Below are 19,588 nucleotides of genomic sequence, written 5' to 3' on the forward strand. Positions count from 1 at the left end.
CCCACTGCGCCACCGTGCCCGCCGTCAATGATTATGCATGTGTTAAATTTTCACATATAATAAGTGACTAGTACCTTAATGTTTCTTGTCATGGAGGCATGAGGAAGATACCTCAGTAATGTCTCCGACAAGCAAAATATAATCTTGACACAAGTCAGTAAAAGCTGTTTTCCTAGATTATATTTAAAGCCAAATAGACTGACTATTAAGATGTTTAAAATTTACTTATGACTTAATTACATGCTACCATATTTATTGTATTTTAGTATATCTGCAACAGGACAACAGGTTAACAACATCCATTTTCCAACCCGCTGAATCCGAACACCGGGTCATGGGGGTCTGCTGGAGCCAATCCCAGCCAGCACATGGCGCAAGGCAGGAACCAATCCTGGGCAGGGCGCCAACCCACCGCAGTACACACACACACACCAAGCACACACTAGGGACAATTTAGAATCCCCAATCCACCTAACCTGCATGTCTTTGGACTGTGGGAGGAAACCGGAGCACCCAGAGGAAACTCATGCAAACACAGGAAGAACATGCAAACTCCACACAGGGAGGACCAGGGAAGCAAACCCAGGTCTCCTTACTGTGAGACAGCAGCGCTACCCACCACGCCACTGTGCCACCCCAGGTTAACAACATTATTTTTAAAATGTAATATGCAGATAACATTGTGTTATTCTGTCTGTGAGTGCCTACTCACCACATGAGTGATTTAAAATTAGAAATGGTAACACTTAAGTTTAAAATTATTACATTTTTAACGACTTCTTGTCCAGGTTTGGTTTCTGACTTTTGCCTAATAGGCTCTAGGTGCCCATGACTGTGTAAGGATAAACGCAGGCATGAAAATGAATGTAATCTATGGATTTTTAATTTGCTTTTGCAGATACTAGTCAGGATAAATGCTCTGTTTAATTGCCATTTTTTGTGCTTACCAAGGCTGGCCAGTTGCTACTTTTACCAGACATTTTCAAAGCCAGATGCCCATCCTAATGCCAGGTCATAGGGGTGTGAATTAGAATAAATAGGCATGATATCTATTCTGAAAGCATATCCAATATTATTTATAACAAATTTTGTCTTGTGTTGTTCTGCATTCATGCAACATATATTCCATCAGTTAAACAATAGTCAGATAATAAAAGTTCACTGTGATACCAAAAGTGCTCATGTTAGCTTAACTGGCATCATAAAAGTATTGCAGTGTAAATGTATGTGTGTGTATGAAAGAGAGAGTATGTGCATATCGATGTGTGACTGACTGTGTGCTGTAATGGACTGGCTTCTTATCCAGGTTTGCATGCTCCATTTCTCTCTCAATGCAACACTTTCTTGCAAAAACAAATTTAGAAAAAGAATTTCAGAAAATATATTATAAAACATGTCATTAAGCACAATATAACATACATACATATTATTATCAAACTCATTTAATGTAATTCAGGTTCACAGGGGGTCTTTATTAAGTAGCACTGGATGCAAGGTAGGAACCAGCCTTGGATAGGCGATAGTCATTGCAGAATCAATTTATGCACACACCCACACTCACAAGGGGCCAATTTGAAATTACCCATTAATCAAACGCTCACATCTTTGGAAGAAATAACAGAGGAAAACCCATTCAGATACAGGAAAATGTGCAGACTGCATCTGGACAATGACCAGACACTGTAGTCATTAAAGTTTTTATTCTGGTTCTGTAAGTTGACAGCATTATCCATTGTGCCAAAAGCAAGCATAAGATAAAAAAAAATAGTAAGAACAATTACACGATGATAAGGATTGAAAGGAGTCAAAAATAAAAGAGTAAAAATATTTGCTTTGGAATGGAAAACAAACTGCACATTTTGGGTACTGTTTTATTAAGAAAGCAGTAAAAGAGCATTTTAAAAGCTTCACAGATATAGAAAGAAAAATCATTAAAAATTAGTCCAAATAGCAAATGAACTATAGTATAAACCCAAGATATTTCATGTTTTGTGAGGTCAACTTCATTTCATTTGTTAATATACATCCATTTCAGGCCTACAACACATTAAAAAAAAAAGTTGGGATGGTAAAGTGTTCACAACTTGTAACATTGCAATTCCTTCTCACAACACTTAAGACATTTTGGCACTGAGGATATCAAGTGATGAAATGTTTCAGGTGTTATTTTGTCCCATTCTTTCTGCAAATACACGTCTTTAGGAGTGAAACAATATGGGGTTATTGTTGCAGTTTTTGTTTCAAAATTCTCCACATATTCTCTTTTGGAGACAGTCCAGGCATGGATATCCCTGGAAAAGATGTTGCCTTGAAGGCAGCAAATGTTGCTCTAAAATCTCTTTGTGTGTACTTTTCTGAATTAATGCTGCCATCACAGAAGTATAAATTAACTTTGCCAAGAACACTGACACAACCCCATACCATGACAGACCCTGGTTTTTGGACTTGTTGCTGATGGTCCTTTTCATCTTTGGTCTGGGGCACACAGCGTCCATTTCTTCAAATGAAGATCTGGAATGCTGGTTTGTCTAACTACAATACATGTTTCCACAGTGTGGTGGTTCATCCCAGATGCCTCTGAGCCCAGAGAAGTTGGTGCCGCTTCTGGACATAATTAACATAAGGATTCTTTTTTGCACAGTGAAGTTTTAAGTGGCATTTGTGAATGTAAGTCCGTATTGTAGTGCCTGACAAAGGTTTGCCAAAAGTATTCCCTTGCCAATATGGTTATATTAGGTATTAATGAGTGATGGTTCTTGATACTGTGCCATCTGAGAGATCAGAGATCATGGGTGTTCAGCTTAGGCATGCTCCCTTGCCCTTTACGCACTGAAATTCCTCCTGATTCCTTGAATCATTTAATGTTGTTATGCACTGCAGAGGGAGAAATATGCAAATCCCTTCCTGTCTTTCTTTGAGGAACATTATTTTTAAACGTTTTAATAATTTTCTCACATAGTTGTTTACAAACTGGAGATCCTCTGCTCATCTTTACCCCTGAAAGACTGAACCTTTCGTGGATACTGCTTTTGTACCAAATCATGATTACAGTCACCTGTTGATATCACCTGTTTGAAATAACATCATTATTTAATTATTTTACCTCGTTGCTGGCCTAAATTTGGAATGTGTTGCAGGCCTGAAATGCAGAACTGGATGTATATTAACAAATTAAATTAAGTTCACCAGAAAAAACATGAAATATCTTGGGTTCATACTGTCTGCAATGAAATAAAAGTAAAAAGGAAAGTGTCAGTCTGTCTGATTTTTATGAACAGGCAACTAGAGTAGTGGATAAAAGCTAAGCCTACAACATAACTTACTGAGATGTTAAAAAAGCCATTGATGCAGTCCTGCAATGAGTAAGAAGTCAGAAGCCATTGATATTAGTGGTAGATTCCAAAGCTGCATTTTAAGTTGAGTAATTGGCCAAAGATAAAGAATAGAGACCTGGGTTCGCTTCCCGGGTCCTCCCTGTGTGGAATTTGCATGTTCTCCCCGTGTCTGCGTGGGTTTCCTCCGGATGCTCCGGTTTCCTCCCACAGTCCAAAGAAATGCAGGTTAGGTGCATTGGTGATCCTAAATTGTCCCTAGTGTGTGCTTGGTGTGTGGGTATGTGTGTGTGTCCTGCAGTGGGTTGGCGTCCTGCCCAGGATTTGTTCCTGCCTTGTGCCCTGTGTTGGCTGGGATTGGCTTAAGCAGAACCCCGTGACCCTGTGTTAGGATATAGCGGATTGGAAAATGACTGACTGACTGACTGACTAAAGAATATACATCAACAGGAGAATGCCCTGCAGTCCCTTGGGATCTGTCATTGGAATGTAACTTTCTATTATTGACATAAATTGTGATATAGTAAGTTAATTTATGATATTTGCAGATTAAGTCAACTGGTTTCATTGTCATAAAATCCATAAACAGTACTGCAGCATACAGTGGCACAAAATAACATTCCTCAGGGCCACGGCACAAGTGCAAAACAGGTAAATAACTTTAATATACTATAAATAAATAAATATTTAGTAATAACTATTGTAACAAATACTCTGCATATAAGTAAGCTACTAGGAATAGATCTGTGTGAAGGGGGTCAGCATAGAGTTCAGTGTCCAGACAGCCAAGGTGTAGAAGCTGTTACACAACTTGACAACTGGTTTGGATGATATAGTACCTTTACCAGATGGAAGTCGTACAAAGAGACCGTGAGAGTGGTTGGAGCAGTCCTTCACAATGCTATATTGGCTTTGCAGATGCAACGATATATAAAGTTATCCTTAATAGAGGGCAAAGAGGTTATCTTTTCTGCTGAGTGCAGTATCCATTGAAGGACCTTATGGTCAGAGACACTGCAGTTCCCAAACCAGACAGGGATGCAGCTAGTCATAGCACCCTCAGTGGTGCCTCTGTAGAGCATGGTGAGAATGGGGGGAGGTAGGATTGTCTTCCTGGCCCACTGAAAGAAGTGGAGATGCTGCTGTGCCTTCTTAGCTATGAAGATGGTGTTAATTGACCAAGTAAGGTCTACTGCCAGGTGCACACCATTTAATTTAGTGCTTTTGACCAGTTCCACAGCAGAGCCCTTGATGCGCAGTGGAGTCTGGACAGCATGGGCCTACCTGAAGTCAACAGTACCCTGTTTTGTCTTGTCCACTTTAAGAGACAGATTGTTGCACTTGCACCAATCCGCCAATCATCATATTTCCATTTTATAAGCTGAGGTCCACCACCATTATGTTGTCTGCAAAATTAATTATGGTTTTAGAGTTGCATGCAGCTTTAATGTACACATTACATTAAAGTTGGAAGGACAGCACATATGAGGAAATAGCAGCAGCAATTCAGAAAGGTTGAAACATTTTATTATAACTAGGCAAACACAACTGTAAATGCACTATAATATAGAAAAGTGTAAATCACTACATGCAAGCTAAATTAATATTAATTATAAATGATAATGACATACAGTAAGCAATCTTTGAAAAGGATTGTGAGGTTTACATGGTCACAACAATTTTAAAGTTCTGGCAATGCATAGTTTCAATTAAACAGAGAAAATGTACGTACGTGTGCGTGTGTACGTACGTACGTGTGCGTGCGTGCGTGCGTGCGTGCGTACGTACGTACGTGTGTGTGTGTGTGTGTGTGTACGTACGTACGTGTGTGTGTACGTACGTACGTGTGTGTGTAGATTAAAGTGTAAAAAAGGTATATAAATCAAGGCATTTTGGTCTTAAATCATGTACTTCACTAATGAGACTACATCTGAAGTATTGTGTGCTTTTTTGCACATGCTGCTACACAAAAAGTCTTGGGAGCTCTTGAAGCTTTATAGGAATTAAGGCATCCCTGGACCAAAAGTAGTGTTCCTGGACTTACAGGCTCAGGAAATTAAACATCTTTAATCTTGAACCAAAGGACCAAATCCAATTCTTCAGATTTCTAAAGGATACAGTTAAGTTCAAAAATCAGGTTCAATAGAACCTTTACATTTAAAACAGTTAATTTACTTGAGTTGCCAGTGTAAATCCAGGAAAAGCTTCTTTACATTAACATGAGCAATAGGTAAAACATTTCAGAGCAGTGTAGTTAAACCAAAAACTTTGACAACTTTTAAATGATCAAGTATAATGGGACAGCTTTGAAATTAGCTAAATATATGCTCTTGATGAACTGAATGACCACCTTTCTTTGGTCAAACTTTTCACTCTCTTAAACACAAATAATCACACATAAAGATAATATAGCCAAAGACTAGACAGACAGATAGATAGATAGATAGATAGATAGATAGATAGATAGATAGATAGATAGATAGATAGATAGATAGATACTTTATTAATCCCAAGGGAAAAGCCAAGCAAAATGACACCTTTTATTGGCTAACTAGAAAGATTACAATATGCAAGCTTTCGAGGCAACTCAGGCCCCTTCTTCAGGCAAGATGTAATCAAGGGGAAATTCACAAGCATTTAGACTACGCGGTAGAGCTTTCGAACTTTGGAATCTAATTCAATTCTATTGGTGCAACATAGTCAATACCAACATTATTTAAGGCGTTGCTAAAAGTTAAATTATGCAAAAAATGTAAGAGTGGTCTGTCTACACTCATCAATGCTCTGTGACTCGTAAGTAAATCTGTCCGTGCAAGTATGCGCAGTCCCGACCGTGTGAGCAAATGAGCGAGCGACTGAGCAAGCAAGCAAGCGCGCGCCCGAGCGATCCGACGATGACGTCTCGACATGTCATTGGCCGGCAGATCTTTCTATAAAGCCTCCCTCACAGAGGCCGGTCTTTCACTATCTGGAGTTTCAGAGCTTCTCACCAGTGAGGGCTGACAGGAACACCTAAACAGAGTAAGTGTAATCAAAATGTAGACGTGCCGTCTCACAGAATCCCCCAAGCAGATGGAAATCAGAGCGCTTCTCTGGGGTTCCGACAGCAACGAGCTCCTTCCTTAGCGGCGGCGTATCGAAGCCGTGTTGTGTGAAGTCGACGTCCATGTCGGTTTCTCAGGAGCGCAGCGCTGAACTGCTTACGTGGACTTTGTGATGGTATGCAGTCGTGATACTAGAACTGAAGTTGAGAACGATCGCTTGTGTTAAGCAATTGATGATCGGCTAGTATTTATTTCAGTACAACGTACTCGTGCCGAGTTCGTTATTTATACAATTTTTATGTTAATTCGACAACTTTGAGATTTTTTTCCTACGTGGTTTACCACCCAGATTGTGTTGTTACTGCGCATGCCCAGGGCCCAAGTTTTTGTGAAGTTTTTTTTGAAGTTTAGTATATTTTGTTCTTGATGTTTTACACGCGTATACTGGGGCTGTGCATCCTTTCATATAGTGGATGTTTGAGATTTAGAATTCTAGAATATTGTCCTTCATTGTATTTGTGACTTTAGAGACGGCACCAGTTGTAGCTGAAAGTAACCGCACAAATCAGAGCGATTTATATGGTGCAAGTTTAATGACGTGGCCACCTTCAATGTCGTTTTGATTATAACTCCTGACCTTAACTCCTGCATTAGAAAGTTTTAAACTATCCTTCTCCAATCTTTTTCCATTGAAACTATATACGTAGACCGCTAATTCATTGAGACGACTCTGGTGTGAAGACTGACACCTTTTTTACATATGTTTATTTTTGTGGCGAGGGGTGTACTGCAGTTCTTTAAGTGGATTAGGCAGCAAGTGGACGTGCTGAGCTGGCACTCTGCACATTTAAAGGGACAGCGGTTTTAGTTCATTCTCCGTTTGTATGGTGCATGCATGGCTTGCCGTTGATAACCGTTGAGGAAGCCTGTATCCAGTTGGCAAGTTTATAGTGCTGTTACCACCCTTTCTTACCATCTTCGCGCCTTGCTTAGGTGGTGCACTTTTTTTGTCTTCGAATTAATCTCTTTTAAGGTGTTTTACCCTAGTCTATCCTCCACTTTATATAATTATTCAGTCTTTGACTTAAGTTATTGATATGTCAATGTAGTTATTTTATTTAGTAGTGTCCAACTGTGTGTGTGCGCAAAATCTGTACACATGCAGGAGATTTTTGCTTGTACGAGAATGCATCATTCCAGGCAAACATGATGGATGTAACATGTGATAAGTGAAATTTAGTTTCTTTTTTGTGGTATAAATTTAATCATAGTAAGCTGCTATTTGGGCATATGTCCCCAAATATCTCTGCGTTTAAGATATTAATCTAATATGGGCTGCAAGATCATTTTTGTAGTCCATTTTGTACGATGATGTAATTGTAACAAACATTCAAATGAAGAATGAATGCTGAGTTTAACGCAAGGTCCATATTTGACTAATACTTGCTCATCTTGCCACTGGAGTTTGACATTGTGTGGTGAGTTTTTTTTTTTGTTTTTTTTTTTGTAATTAAAAGAATGGGGGGAAAATATAGATGTCCTTAAATACATTTTTTTTTTTTATGCTACAGACTTGGCTGGGTTACAAACATACAAATTTCCTGTGCAAGTTAACAGAGATTGGTAGAATTATGCCTGACTAGTGCACTGGTATACATTATCAATAAATATTTCTCCTGGTTTAACATGGATTGCTACTTGTTTTGAATCTGAATATTTAGAAAGCACAGCAGTATGCTAAAATGCATATGGTTTGTGTGCTTTCCTGTGCAGTAATGCCTGTGAGGGGTGGACTACTTTCATAAGCTAACATCCTGCACAAGAAATTTTACTAAATCTAGTAAGTCCCAGTTGATTTCTCCAATTGCTCATATACAAAGTGTTATATCTTGCACATTGTCTTGTTTTTGGAAAGTCGTGGTAAACTTCAAATAAGGAGAATGAAGTCCACGTTTATGGTATACTTTTAAAATTTATTTACATTTGCAGCCTCTAGCACCACCTGATGTGAGGCATTCCTTTAGTTGAGGTAGCTGCCTGCTGTTAACCAAGTAACACTGGCAATGTAAAAAAAAAAAAAAAATCCATTAATTTGTTACGCCATTTTCTTTAATTTCATCTCCTTAAGCATATTGTAATCCACAAATTTCATTCTGCCCTTTTTCAATTTTTTTCTTTAGGGTGGGGTAAGTCAAAATGGTAATAAGACTCAAAAGATCAAAATTGTACAGTAATGAAGTAGCCCATTTTTATTTCTATTTTAATTACATTTAAAAGAACTGAGGGGTCAGGGTGCTAATTTATTGTAGTACACATTTTCTCGGGGAAGTTAAATGGATACTTAAGGTGTGACAGTCATAGCATTACCATTGGCAGCAAAACTTAAAATTAGCTAAATTTAAGCAGGTAGTATGGTGTAGTTTAAGTAAGATTTTAAGCCAGAAGTTTTCCTGATCATTGCCAGCGTTTGGTTCACTCCATCTATGCCCCAATTGCAATCTCTAGAGTTATTTTACATGTATGTCCTTGGCAAGCCATACTGACATTTTGAGATCCTAAGATTATCAGAAAATTAGTCTCAAGAAAACCTAATGATACTTTAATTTTCATATCCAAAATTTAAGATATTTTAAAAACTGAAGTAATGTTTTTAGTGGGACTTGTTGCGTACAGTTTAGGTTGTCTTAAAATAGTTTGATCTTAAAATCAGAGGTCAATTTAAGGTCTTAAAGTGTGTTTGAGATCTTGGAATGCATTTGAGATTTCAAAATTTATTTTAAAATCTGCAGTACAAACCTATCTTAAACACTTCCAGATATCTTAAGAGGTGAACTTCATTTTAAGAAATTCAGAATTGATTTTAAGATCTCTTAAATGTTCATCTTGCCATTTGTTTTTAATATTGACCTTGTAAGTAGCTGAAAGCTTTATTTTAAACAAAATGTAAAATGCGTTTACTCAGTTTCTTGCCACACCAAGCCCTCAGTATTACAAGTACTGTGGTTCAGTTTACAACACAGGCAGGTAATTGGAACTTGTTAGGAATTCCTTACCAGCACTAGAACTCTTACCAGATCCTGAAAAAGCAAGTGAAAAGCTGCCAGAGCCAACAACCTTAAGTGTTTGATCAGTATAACCAGTGTTTAGCTTGTTACGGTGTGATCCTGTGGCATTGCATTGTGTAAGGGTTTTTTTTTTTTTTTTTTTGCTGTAATCTATGTATGAATATTAATTGGGAGTCAGAAATAACATTGCCTTTGTGTATTGTAATCGTGCATGTCCCATACCGTGAATTTCCTTTGCCGCCTATTAAATTTGTCCTGGCGCTGCTTCAGTTTGGTGTTTTTCACAGGAGCCAGTAGATGAAGTGTGGATGTCAAGTCCTGTTTGTGGAATATCTATTACCTTAAAAATTATGAAAGCAATTCAAGTGTTACTTTTGTGCATGGTTTTAGGTAATATTTTCATAGGAGGAGTTTAGGAGAGGCCATAGAGTCACATAAAAGGGTGAACAGTAGTAGAGAAACAAATAGTAATGTAAATTCTAACCCAAAGTTTAAGTTCTGAAGTAAAATAAGTAGCCCATTAAAAATTGCTTGCCTTATTACTTTATGCAATACTTCTAGAATTAAGTTGGAGTTGTATGTAGCTGATCATAATTCTATTATAGCAATAACAGAAACCTGGCTTAATAAAGATGGGGATGAATATAAAATACACAGCTAAATATTGTTTAGAAAGGATTAGACAATTCTGTTAGATTTGCTGTTTATGCAAGTTGGGTGACGAGCCTCATCTTAATGATGTCTGGATTCTTCTGGAAAAGCATTAGGAAAAGATGCCTTGTTTTAGGAACATGCAATATTTGTCAATACAGACCATAATTTCAGTGTGCATCTTGGCAGTGGGTTAATAAGGAGTTGAAAATGAAGCTGCAAGGAACAAAAAATTAAATGATTTAAGGTGTATGACTAAACACCAGTGGTAACTATGGGGATTATGAGAGCAACCACAAAGAATATTAGGGACTCTGAAAGTCTGTTAGGGAGGAATATTGCAGGTCAGGCATTTTTGGTAGTAAAAAGGACAGTCAAGGAAGAGGAACTGTATGTGGAATACTAAAGGGGGGAAAAAAAATATAGACTGAAATACCAAATGCTCTACATGTGAGGAAGTGGATAACCTCCTAGCAGCAATGGGGGCTACTAAGGAGGTACTGAAAGATTTTGGAAATTGTAGAGGGAGAAGTACATCTTGGATTAAATAGGCTGAAGTCCAACAAATCACAAGGACCAGATAACATCTTCAGGTGATTGTAGAGATTTTAGTGGGTACATAATCTCCCTTAAAATTTGCATCAAGCGTTTGTGCCCTGGAGAAACTTGACATAATTTGCTATTTTCCAGTTTTTCTGTTATAAAAGTGTAATTTGGCAGATCCAAGTAACTATAGGCCAGTAAGCTTAACATGCATCACAGGTAAATTAATGGAAAGAATTAAGGGAAAAATTGAGCAATATATGGTACAAACAGGAGTTTTTTGTTAACAGTTGGCATGGGCTCAGGTGAGGGAGGTTGTTTTACGAATGTGTGTTTGATAAGGTGCCCTGTGAGAGGCTGGGCATCAAACTGAAAGTGGGAGTTCAGGGTGTAGTGTATAGACCAGTGCAGAATTGGCTAAACACAGACTGCAGAGGTTTATGGTAGGAGTAATCTTAATCAGAATTGGGTAAGTTAAGATTGGTGTCTTTCAGGGATCAGTGTTAGTGCTGCTATTTTGCATAGTAATATAAACAAGTTTAAGTTGGCATATTTAGTATGTGTTGAGTCATTACAGAGGGCTTTGGACAGTATACAGGCCTGGGTAGATTTGTGGCAGTTTAAATGTAAGTAAATGTAAAGGATTACATGTACAAAATTAAAAATATGCAGGGAAGGTTAGAAAACAAAGTGCACCTTATGTGAAGGATTTAGGAGGAGTTGTAGACTTGACACAATCAACTTCCAGACAGTGTTCAAAAGCCTGTTAAGGAGGCTAATGGAATGTTGGGTTGTATAGCACAGTGTCTAGAATACAAGTCCAAGGAGGTTATGCTGAAACTCATGTACTGGTGAGGCCTCCTCTGGAGTATTGTGTACAGTTTTGGTATCCAAGCTACAAAAAGATTCAGCAGTGCAGAAAGAGCAACTAGACTGAATCCAGGAAGAGATGAGCCCTTTCATTTTAAGCAAAGGTATATTAAAAGGTGACTTGATTGAAGTTTATCAAAGTATGAAAGGAATTAGTACATTGTAGTACATTAGTCAATTGTTACTGTTTTTAAAAAAAAAAAAAAAAAAAAAAAATTGTATTTTCTTTGGTGCGAGGGGACTTAAATGGAAGCTTGAAGCTAAATGCAGTCTGAAGTGCAGATTGTTTAGGCTTTGCTCGTTTGGATTTTCTTTAAGTTCTGAGCTGCAGAGGCTACATATAGCTTTGCTTTTATCCAGTCGTTCTTTACGAACACATTTGAATCCTTAAGTCCACACATCTAAGTGTCAAAGATGCTTATTTGAGTTAAAAAGGGCTTGCTATTTTATGTAAAATATTTCTGTTGAAAGGTTTAAGAGGTGCATTAGCTTCATCTACTGGGTCGGATGCCAAAAGCAAAGAGAAGCAAAAATCTACATACAGTAATTGCACAGGATAGAGATTCACGAGGTCGATTGTTGAGACTTTAAAAATTTATATCAAATCATTTAAATGAAAAATGATTAATCCAAAAATTGATATTTTTACTGGGGGGGCAATCATAACATGTTTAACAGATTTGTTTTAATGAAACATGAATTTCAGTATAACAGAAAAAAAATTTTTCTTCCCAAAAATGGCCACAGAACATAATGCAATGCAAAAAAAAAAAAAAAAACTTAATGCCATGCCTATTTTCAGAGTCTCGGGAACCCTGGAAAAGTCTTTCTTTTTAGACTAAAAGAAAGTCGGTCTGTTGTGAAATTTCCAGTCTCTGGCAGTCTTGGAGAATGTAGGCGTGACATCATACTGGTATAGCCGAATTCTAAGTCAGTGCTCCACCAAGCATCTGTGTGGATAGTTACGTTGTGTGCAGGTACTGTACTGTACTGTTAGCACTTCTCAGTTTTCTTGGCAATGAACAAAAAGTGAGAAATGTCATCAATTTATGCTGAAAATGACATATCTTGTCTCTATTCTGCTGTGTTCTCCTGCTTGTCTTGGTAAAGTTGTCTTTGGAGAGGAGGTTTATCTATCTATAGCTTTATTTCCAAACTTTTGGTACAATACTGCCACACTTCACAGAATTTAGTCCCGTCTTTCATCTACAGTAAGAGTACTAGATGCTTTTGATGTGCATGGTAGGATATACAATGTCGCTATTTTAATGAGCAGTTTTACAGTTTGTTTGCACCCGTGCTCTCCTTGAACTCTACTGTTTGACAGTGTGTTTTTGCTATAGTTTTGACATTTTGTTCTTTTGTAGACAGAAGCTGGCAGGTTGACAGACGGGAAGATTTACAGGACGGATTATCTGGTAAATGACCATTTAGCTGGTAAGAGAAAGTTACTTTTTCCCATCTCTTTTCTGTTCCATGTGAGAATATAACTTTTAAATGAAAGCACTATGGATGCCCTCTAGAGACTGAGCCTAATTGAAGTAGGTAGAATTGTTCCCCACCCCCTTCTCTAGAGTCACTTGCACGCATTTAAGCTGCCTACTGTTTGTTGGATTTTTTTTTCCCCTCCCCAGGAAACTCAACATGTTTTTGTAATAACAGATGCATGGGGATTTAGGGTTAGCTGGGAAATCCTCTTAGCAATTTCTCTATATTTAGAAACGCCCTTTCTGACAGTACAACTAGCTTATAGCAGCCCGATTTAGTGTCTTTTGCAGAAGTTGATTTTATGTAGTAAACTGCAAAAGAAGAAATTTTATATATAAATTTTTATTTTACACAAAAGGGTTAGACTATGGCACCTTGTTTGCATTGTAGATATTGATAAGCAGTGTTTGTTGATTGTGGGCTATTATCAATGATACTTTGTCAAGCTTAAACTTGAGAAACTTTCACTAAAAGTAATCTAGTTACATTGCAAGGGAAGAAATTGAAGCATATAACAATGCATAGTTTTGGAGTATGTGGTGCTTGAATGTGCACTTTTATGAACAGATGCTCCAGCCGGTAGATGCCTTGTAGCAATGACCTGTACAGAGTTAAATTTATTCTTTCTCTCTGTCTCTCTCAGTGGCACACTTGGACTCCGTGTAGAGTGGGATTTCGACCATGAGCTCCGTCGCCGTGCTTACACAGGAAAGCTTCATTGAACATCGTAGTGGTCTTCTGCCAGAGCAGCAGTGCGGTAAGTATGCACACTAACAACCAAAACTTGTTCACTTTCAGAATTCCATATCAAATACTCAGCATTTTACATTAGTGTGGGTATGTGTAAATGCTATTATCTTAAAATGTGTTGCTACTGTTTTACTGTAATACAGTGAGATTGAATCGCTTCTGTACTATGCCTGCCCAAATACTTCAAAAAATTTTGCCAAGAGTCTTGATATGCCTTTCAAGTTAACAGGAATTGTTTCTCAAGGTTTGGTTGACTTTGGTGTGTTGTGTGTGTGTTTTTTTTTTTTTTTTTTAAAGTGTCAATCAACCTGGTGTTGAAGTGTTCCCGGCTCACGAATCAGAGTTTAGTCCCCAGTGCAGAATTTATTATAGAATACTAGGCTTCAAACTTAACTGTTTGATCTTTTATACTCTTCTTCTTTCGGCTGCTACCATGAAGGTTTGCCACAACGGATCATCTTTTTCCATATCTTTCTGTCCTCTGCATCTTGTTCTGTTGCACCCATCACCTGCATGTCCTCTCACCACATCCATAAACCTCCTCTTAGGCCTTCCTCTTTTCCTCTTACCTGGCAGCTCTATCCTTTTCATCCTTCTCCCAATATACCCAACATCTCTCCTCTGCACATGTCCAAACAAACGCAATCTCGCCTCTCTGACTTTGTCTCCCAACTGTCTAGTTTGAGCTGACCCTCTAATGTACTCATTTATAATTCTATCCATCCTCATCACACCCAGTGGAAATCTTAGCATCTTTAACTCTGCTACCTTCACCTCTGTCTCCTGCTTTCTGGTCAGTGCCACAGTCTCAGACCCATATAACATAGCTGGTCTCACTACTGTCCTGTAGACCTCCCTTTCACTCTTGCTGATACCTGTCTGTCACAAATTACTCCCGACACTCTTCTCCACCCATTCCACCCTGCCTGCACTTTCACTTCTCTTCCACATTCCCCATTACTCTGTACTGTTGATCCCAAGTATGTAATCTCCTCTACCTTTGCCACCTCTACTCCTTGCATCCTCACTATTCCACTGACCTCCCTCTCATTTACACACATGTATTGTCTTGTTCCATCTGACCTTCATTCCTCTCCTCGCCTCTCCAGAGCATATCGGCACCTCTCCAGGGTCTCCTTGACTTGCTCCCTACTATCGCTACAGATCAGTCATCAGCAAACATAATAGTCCATGGGGACTCCTGTCTAATCTCATCTGTCAACCTGTCCATCACCATTGCAAATAAGAAAGGGCTCAGAGCCCTATCACCGATGCATTCAAGATGGAGGTGGAATTATGGTGGTTGGTTGTCATACAGTGTTAGAATGTTGGATGGATAGTGTAAAATACAAGCTATTTAACTAGTTGTTGGTTCCTGCCAATTACAAGCAACCCATCAGTTATAATGCTGTCATCACCATGCTTCACTATAGTTATGGTGTGTATTGTGGTATATGTAGGCGTATGCCGTATATCTTTGGACTCTGCCAAAAGGCGAGTGTTTCAGTTGAAATTGTTTTTTTTGTCTGTTAGGGCCAATATGGATCTGTCAAAACCCCAGGCATATGTTTGCATGATTCTGATTGAGTAATGGCTTCCTTTGTGCCACTGTTCCATACAGGCCAGTGTTATGCAGAGTTGTTAATATGGTAAACTGGACTACCTTTTTTTTTCTCCCCCCTGCTGATCTCTAGTTCCTTCAAAATGATTGTTGGCCTGTCTGTGGCTTCTCTCTTATCCCTAGACCACTCTGTGCAAACGGATATATCTTTCTCAATAGCCTCTGGGTGGTTTAATGTACTGTAGCTTCAGCTTTTTGGTTGGCTGTCCTAGTGGCCTGAATGGAGCAGAAATCCCTACTATAGTAGACATTGAGCAGGAAATGCTTTTGATGTAACCGTTTTTATTTTAAGGTCCTCAAACATTGTTTGCAGCTGGTACATGGTTAGTTGATATATTTTGCCAAACAGAGTTGGCACATGTCTGCAGTGTGCCACTGACCCTTTCCTTTGCTTACAGTTCCATTCATGGTATTATGGAAAGCAAAGGAAACTAAATTTGGTGTTTGCCTGGCAGTGACCTAAGGCCTTCTAAAAATGCACCCAACAAACATCCATGTGTTTGGTAATGTAAAATGTCCTTATGTGTATGTAAAAATGCTTCCACCAAGTTGAAATAAAGCTGAAAATGTAAGACTAACAAATATGAATATAAAAGGGTGGCAGTCAAATTTCAAATATGGTTGAAGCTGCTGAGAATCTTGTACCTTTAGAAAAGGATCACACAAGGATAAGGAAACATTGCAGACAAATTCAATAGCTCTAACCTTAAAAGGGTGAAAATTGTTAGAAGGCAAATAGTACAGTTTGTCCCATGCACCATCAAACTGTACTATTTTAAATCTTTTTTTGTTTTTGCAGATCTTTGGCGGGAAAAGTGTACTTTTTGAAGTAAATAAAATGGTCCTCCTTTCAAAACCAGCTAGTTTACTAAAATATACACCTGAATGTTATGTCATGCTTCTAAACTTTTTAGTCTTTTTTTTTTTTTTTTTTTTTTTTTTTTTTTTATTAAAGGTGGATTAAGGCGAAACAAGATGTTATGATGGTCTTGACTTGCTGTAATCTGGATTCTATGTGTTTCATCATATCTACAATTTTTCTTTTCAACTGAATTAAAATTTTTGAATTTAACTTCCAAACTAGTTTTGATGTAGATGACTCTGTTGCATATATATCTGTGGCATATTAAAATACAGACTGTTGTGAGAAACCTACAAATAATAAAAAAAAAAAAAAGCATAATCTTGGTTAACTATTGTATTTCTTCACAGTAGGGTTGATGCAAGAACAAATTTAGCAGGGGCAACATTGGATTTGCGTATAATAGTGGGTATCAATACGTAATAGTGCTATTACGGCACAAATACAATGAGATTCATAACATGTAGGATATGGCCAAGTGCTTATTTGGTAGACTAGGGCAAACCAAACCTAATTCCACACTATGCAGTGCCAACCAGATCGCACTGTTGCTCAGTGAGACAAATATTAAAACTGTTCATAGCGACCAAATGCATGTAAACACATGAGGCCAATACATACAGAAAACCCAATGCACATCACTGAAGTGTTTTATTGCAATGGAAAATTTATAAAACCAAAAAAACATTGCTAACAAGGCTACTGAAATCAGTTAATGCATTGTTTGCTGAATAATCTAGCGAAATGATTCACCTTATAAGGGGGGGGGGGGGGAAGCTGCACTAAGATTTATTCCTGGTACCTTCCAGGTTAACACACACACACGTGTGCTATATAAAGGCAAATGTTGAACCACTTGCCTCACAATTAGACACCTCTATAGCAATTATTATGTGAAATACAAATCCCTTTTGCTTTCAGATTCATAGTTCAATTTTGAGTTTGTGGGGAGCTCTCGTTGCCACAGCCCTCTAAAACGCACCCCTCCCCCTTGCATAAGCAATGGTATATGACAGGTTTAGGGCATTTTTCTGTAATGAGTAAAAGAACAGTAAAGCAAAGTATTTTTACAGATTCAATTAAAGGATATTTTGCTGTTAAAGTCTAGACTCCTATACAAACTCTAGATGTGTTTGCTGGGACAGAACTCCTTCATAACCCAATACCCACCTATATTTTACCAGGATAAGGTTGTTTCTGCCACTTGGTCTTATTTAACTTTGTTCATGGTGAATATAGTATGGAGTATAATTGTGTTAAGGTCATCTCCCTGGTTGGTGTACAGTGTATAAAGCAGTGTTAAATTTTTTTTGCCCTTGGGTTTGAGTGCTAAACTTATTTTTAAACTGTCTAAATTCTAGCAGTTTTAGTGTTTCTCGGCTAATAAAGCCATCAAAGGTACAGCTGGAAATACAAGCCTTGTTGTGAATTGGAGGTGTGGGGCTATGCATTGAAGTAATAAAAATGCTTGGTAGCATTATCAGAAGAACTTTAACCTTGGTCAGTTGTGAATAAAAGCAAAACATTAATTGAATTAGAAATTGTATCCATGCATAATGGGTTTTACTAAACAGTTTAATTTTTCCTTGCATTTCAGGCTAGATCTCTAACCATACATGAATTGCTTTTCCTTGTGCCTGGCTGTACCTGGCACATTTAGTTCTACTTTTAGAAGCACACGGAAACTATTGCTCATTGAAGCTGACTCCATGCAGCTTCAGTTTCAGGTCTTCTCTTATTGGACTTTGGCAAATTTACCTGACCGTTCATTTTGGTTCTGTTAAGATTAAACTTTTCCTAGCCAGACCTGGTATGAAGTTGAGGTTTTACCCTAAACTATGAGAACATGGAATCTTTGTTTGTTGTATTGCGGGTGACTTGGTGCCAAGAGTTCCAAAAGGGTGAAATAACTTATCTATAGGGTATGCAGATTTATATAGTAGGTAGTACAGAGTGAAAACAAAATATTCGGAGTGTTTTTTTTAGGAAGGCCAATAAGTGGAGTTCATCTGTAGAAATGTACTGGTGATCCATATTTGAGATCCATCATAAATATTTAATTGTATAACATTTAGTTTTTGCATACTGAAGGTCCCCTTTAAAGGACGTTGGACTAGACAGTTTGAAGAAAGAAGCATTTGCTAAACTGAGATACAAGCCCAAATACCTATAACATTCGCTTCCTGGAAACTTAAATTTTTTTTTTTTTTTTTTATATATATAAACTGTCTTGTAGCTGATGCAGGTGTGTCTGCTGGCTCAGATGATGAAGGGTCCCTTCCTACATACAAGGAGGCTTTTCCACCTCTTCCTGAGAAAGTTGCATCTCCAGATGGATCTCGGGACACTACCAATGTCTGGACAAAGATTCGACCCATTAAATCTTCTATTATAACCCAGGTAAAAACTAATGCTTTATTAATCTGCATTTTCCTGTGTCGGTCTTGTTTGTAGAATGAGATAGCAAGTGCAACTTGTCTTGTGCTTCATGTGTACAAGTTGCATTGTGGTATATGGACAATCTCTATTTATGTTGCCAGTTTTGGGCAGTATGTGAAATGAGTGTCCTGCAGTGGGGTGAGGTGGCTTATCCTTGTGTGTTATTTATATATAGATAGAGATACAGATATATAGAGATATATATTTGTGTAGTATGGTGGCTTTTTGATTTCTGCTTAAGAGAATATAATTGATGTATAGGAATGTACTAATATAAAAATTCTAAGTTGATCTGAATGTGTACCTATCTAGCATTGCGGTTACAATTTTTGAAAATGTAGAGGAATAATGGGAGTCACCTATAAATTCTCAACAAGAAGAAAAGTTATTTCACTACTTCAGACATTGTAACAATCATTAAAATAAATGGCACCTGCTGAGCCATATTTGGCTGGCTACCTGTCCCCTGATGGCATTTAAGACAAGCCTGCAAAACAATCCATGTATCACTTTATTTTAGTTTGAAGAGGGGTGTAAGCATTTCATGTATCACTTTATTTTAGTTTGAAGAGGGGTGTAAGCATTTGAAATGGGGGAAATCATTGTGGTAAAATAACAGTAATAAAGAATGAAGTGGCACCACTTAACAGTAACTTTAGGAAAAACCTCATTGTGCCTTTTATAAAAGTCTTTGCCTTGTCACATGAAATTTTCATTAAACATATAATATTTGAAGATGCATTAAACAGTCTGTCCACAGAAAAAATGGCTCACACGAACTTTAAGTGCCCCTTTGTAGGGAACCAAGCCCTGTTCTAGTATTGCAATGAATTTTCATTCCTGTACTTGCTGAATAATTGAATAATGTTTCATACATGTTGGCATTTATCGGAAGGTTGCTGGTTCAAATCCCGTAAATGCCA

At 37.8% G+C, this 19,588-nt stretch overlaps 1 protein-coding gene across 2 annotated transcripts in view; it reads left to right on the forward strand.

Annotated features, from left to right (window-relative positions):
* Positions 1-6,249: 6,249 nt before the first annotated feature.
* The window catches only part of hdlbpa (high density lipoprotein binding protein a), a 64,752-nt gene continuing 51,413 nt past the window's right edge, over positions 6,250-19,588 (forward strand). For both annotated transcript variants that reach the window (XM_028794819.2, XM_028794820.2), the window contains exons 1-4: positions 6,250-6,353; positions 12,873-12,942; positions 13,637-13,750; positions 18,463-18,626. In XM_028794819.2, the coding sequence (XP_028650652.1) occupies positions 13,675-13,750; positions 18,463-18,626 (240 nt within the window). In that variant the 5' untranslated portion in view covers positions 6,250-6,353; positions 12,873-12,942; positions 13,637-13,674. The remainder of the gene's footprint in view (positions 6,354-12,872; positions 12,943-13,636; positions 13,751-18,462; positions 18,627-19,588) is intronic.

This window comes from Erpetoichthys calabaricus, chromosome 2 (assembly GCF_900747795.2).
Source record: "Erpetoichthys calabaricus chromosome 2, fErpCal1.3, whole genome shotgun sequence".
In the NCBI taxonomy this organism is placed as follows: domain Eukaryota; kingdom Metazoa; phylum Chordata; class Cladistia; order Polypteriformes; family Polypteridae; genus Erpetoichthys; species Erpetoichthys calabaricus.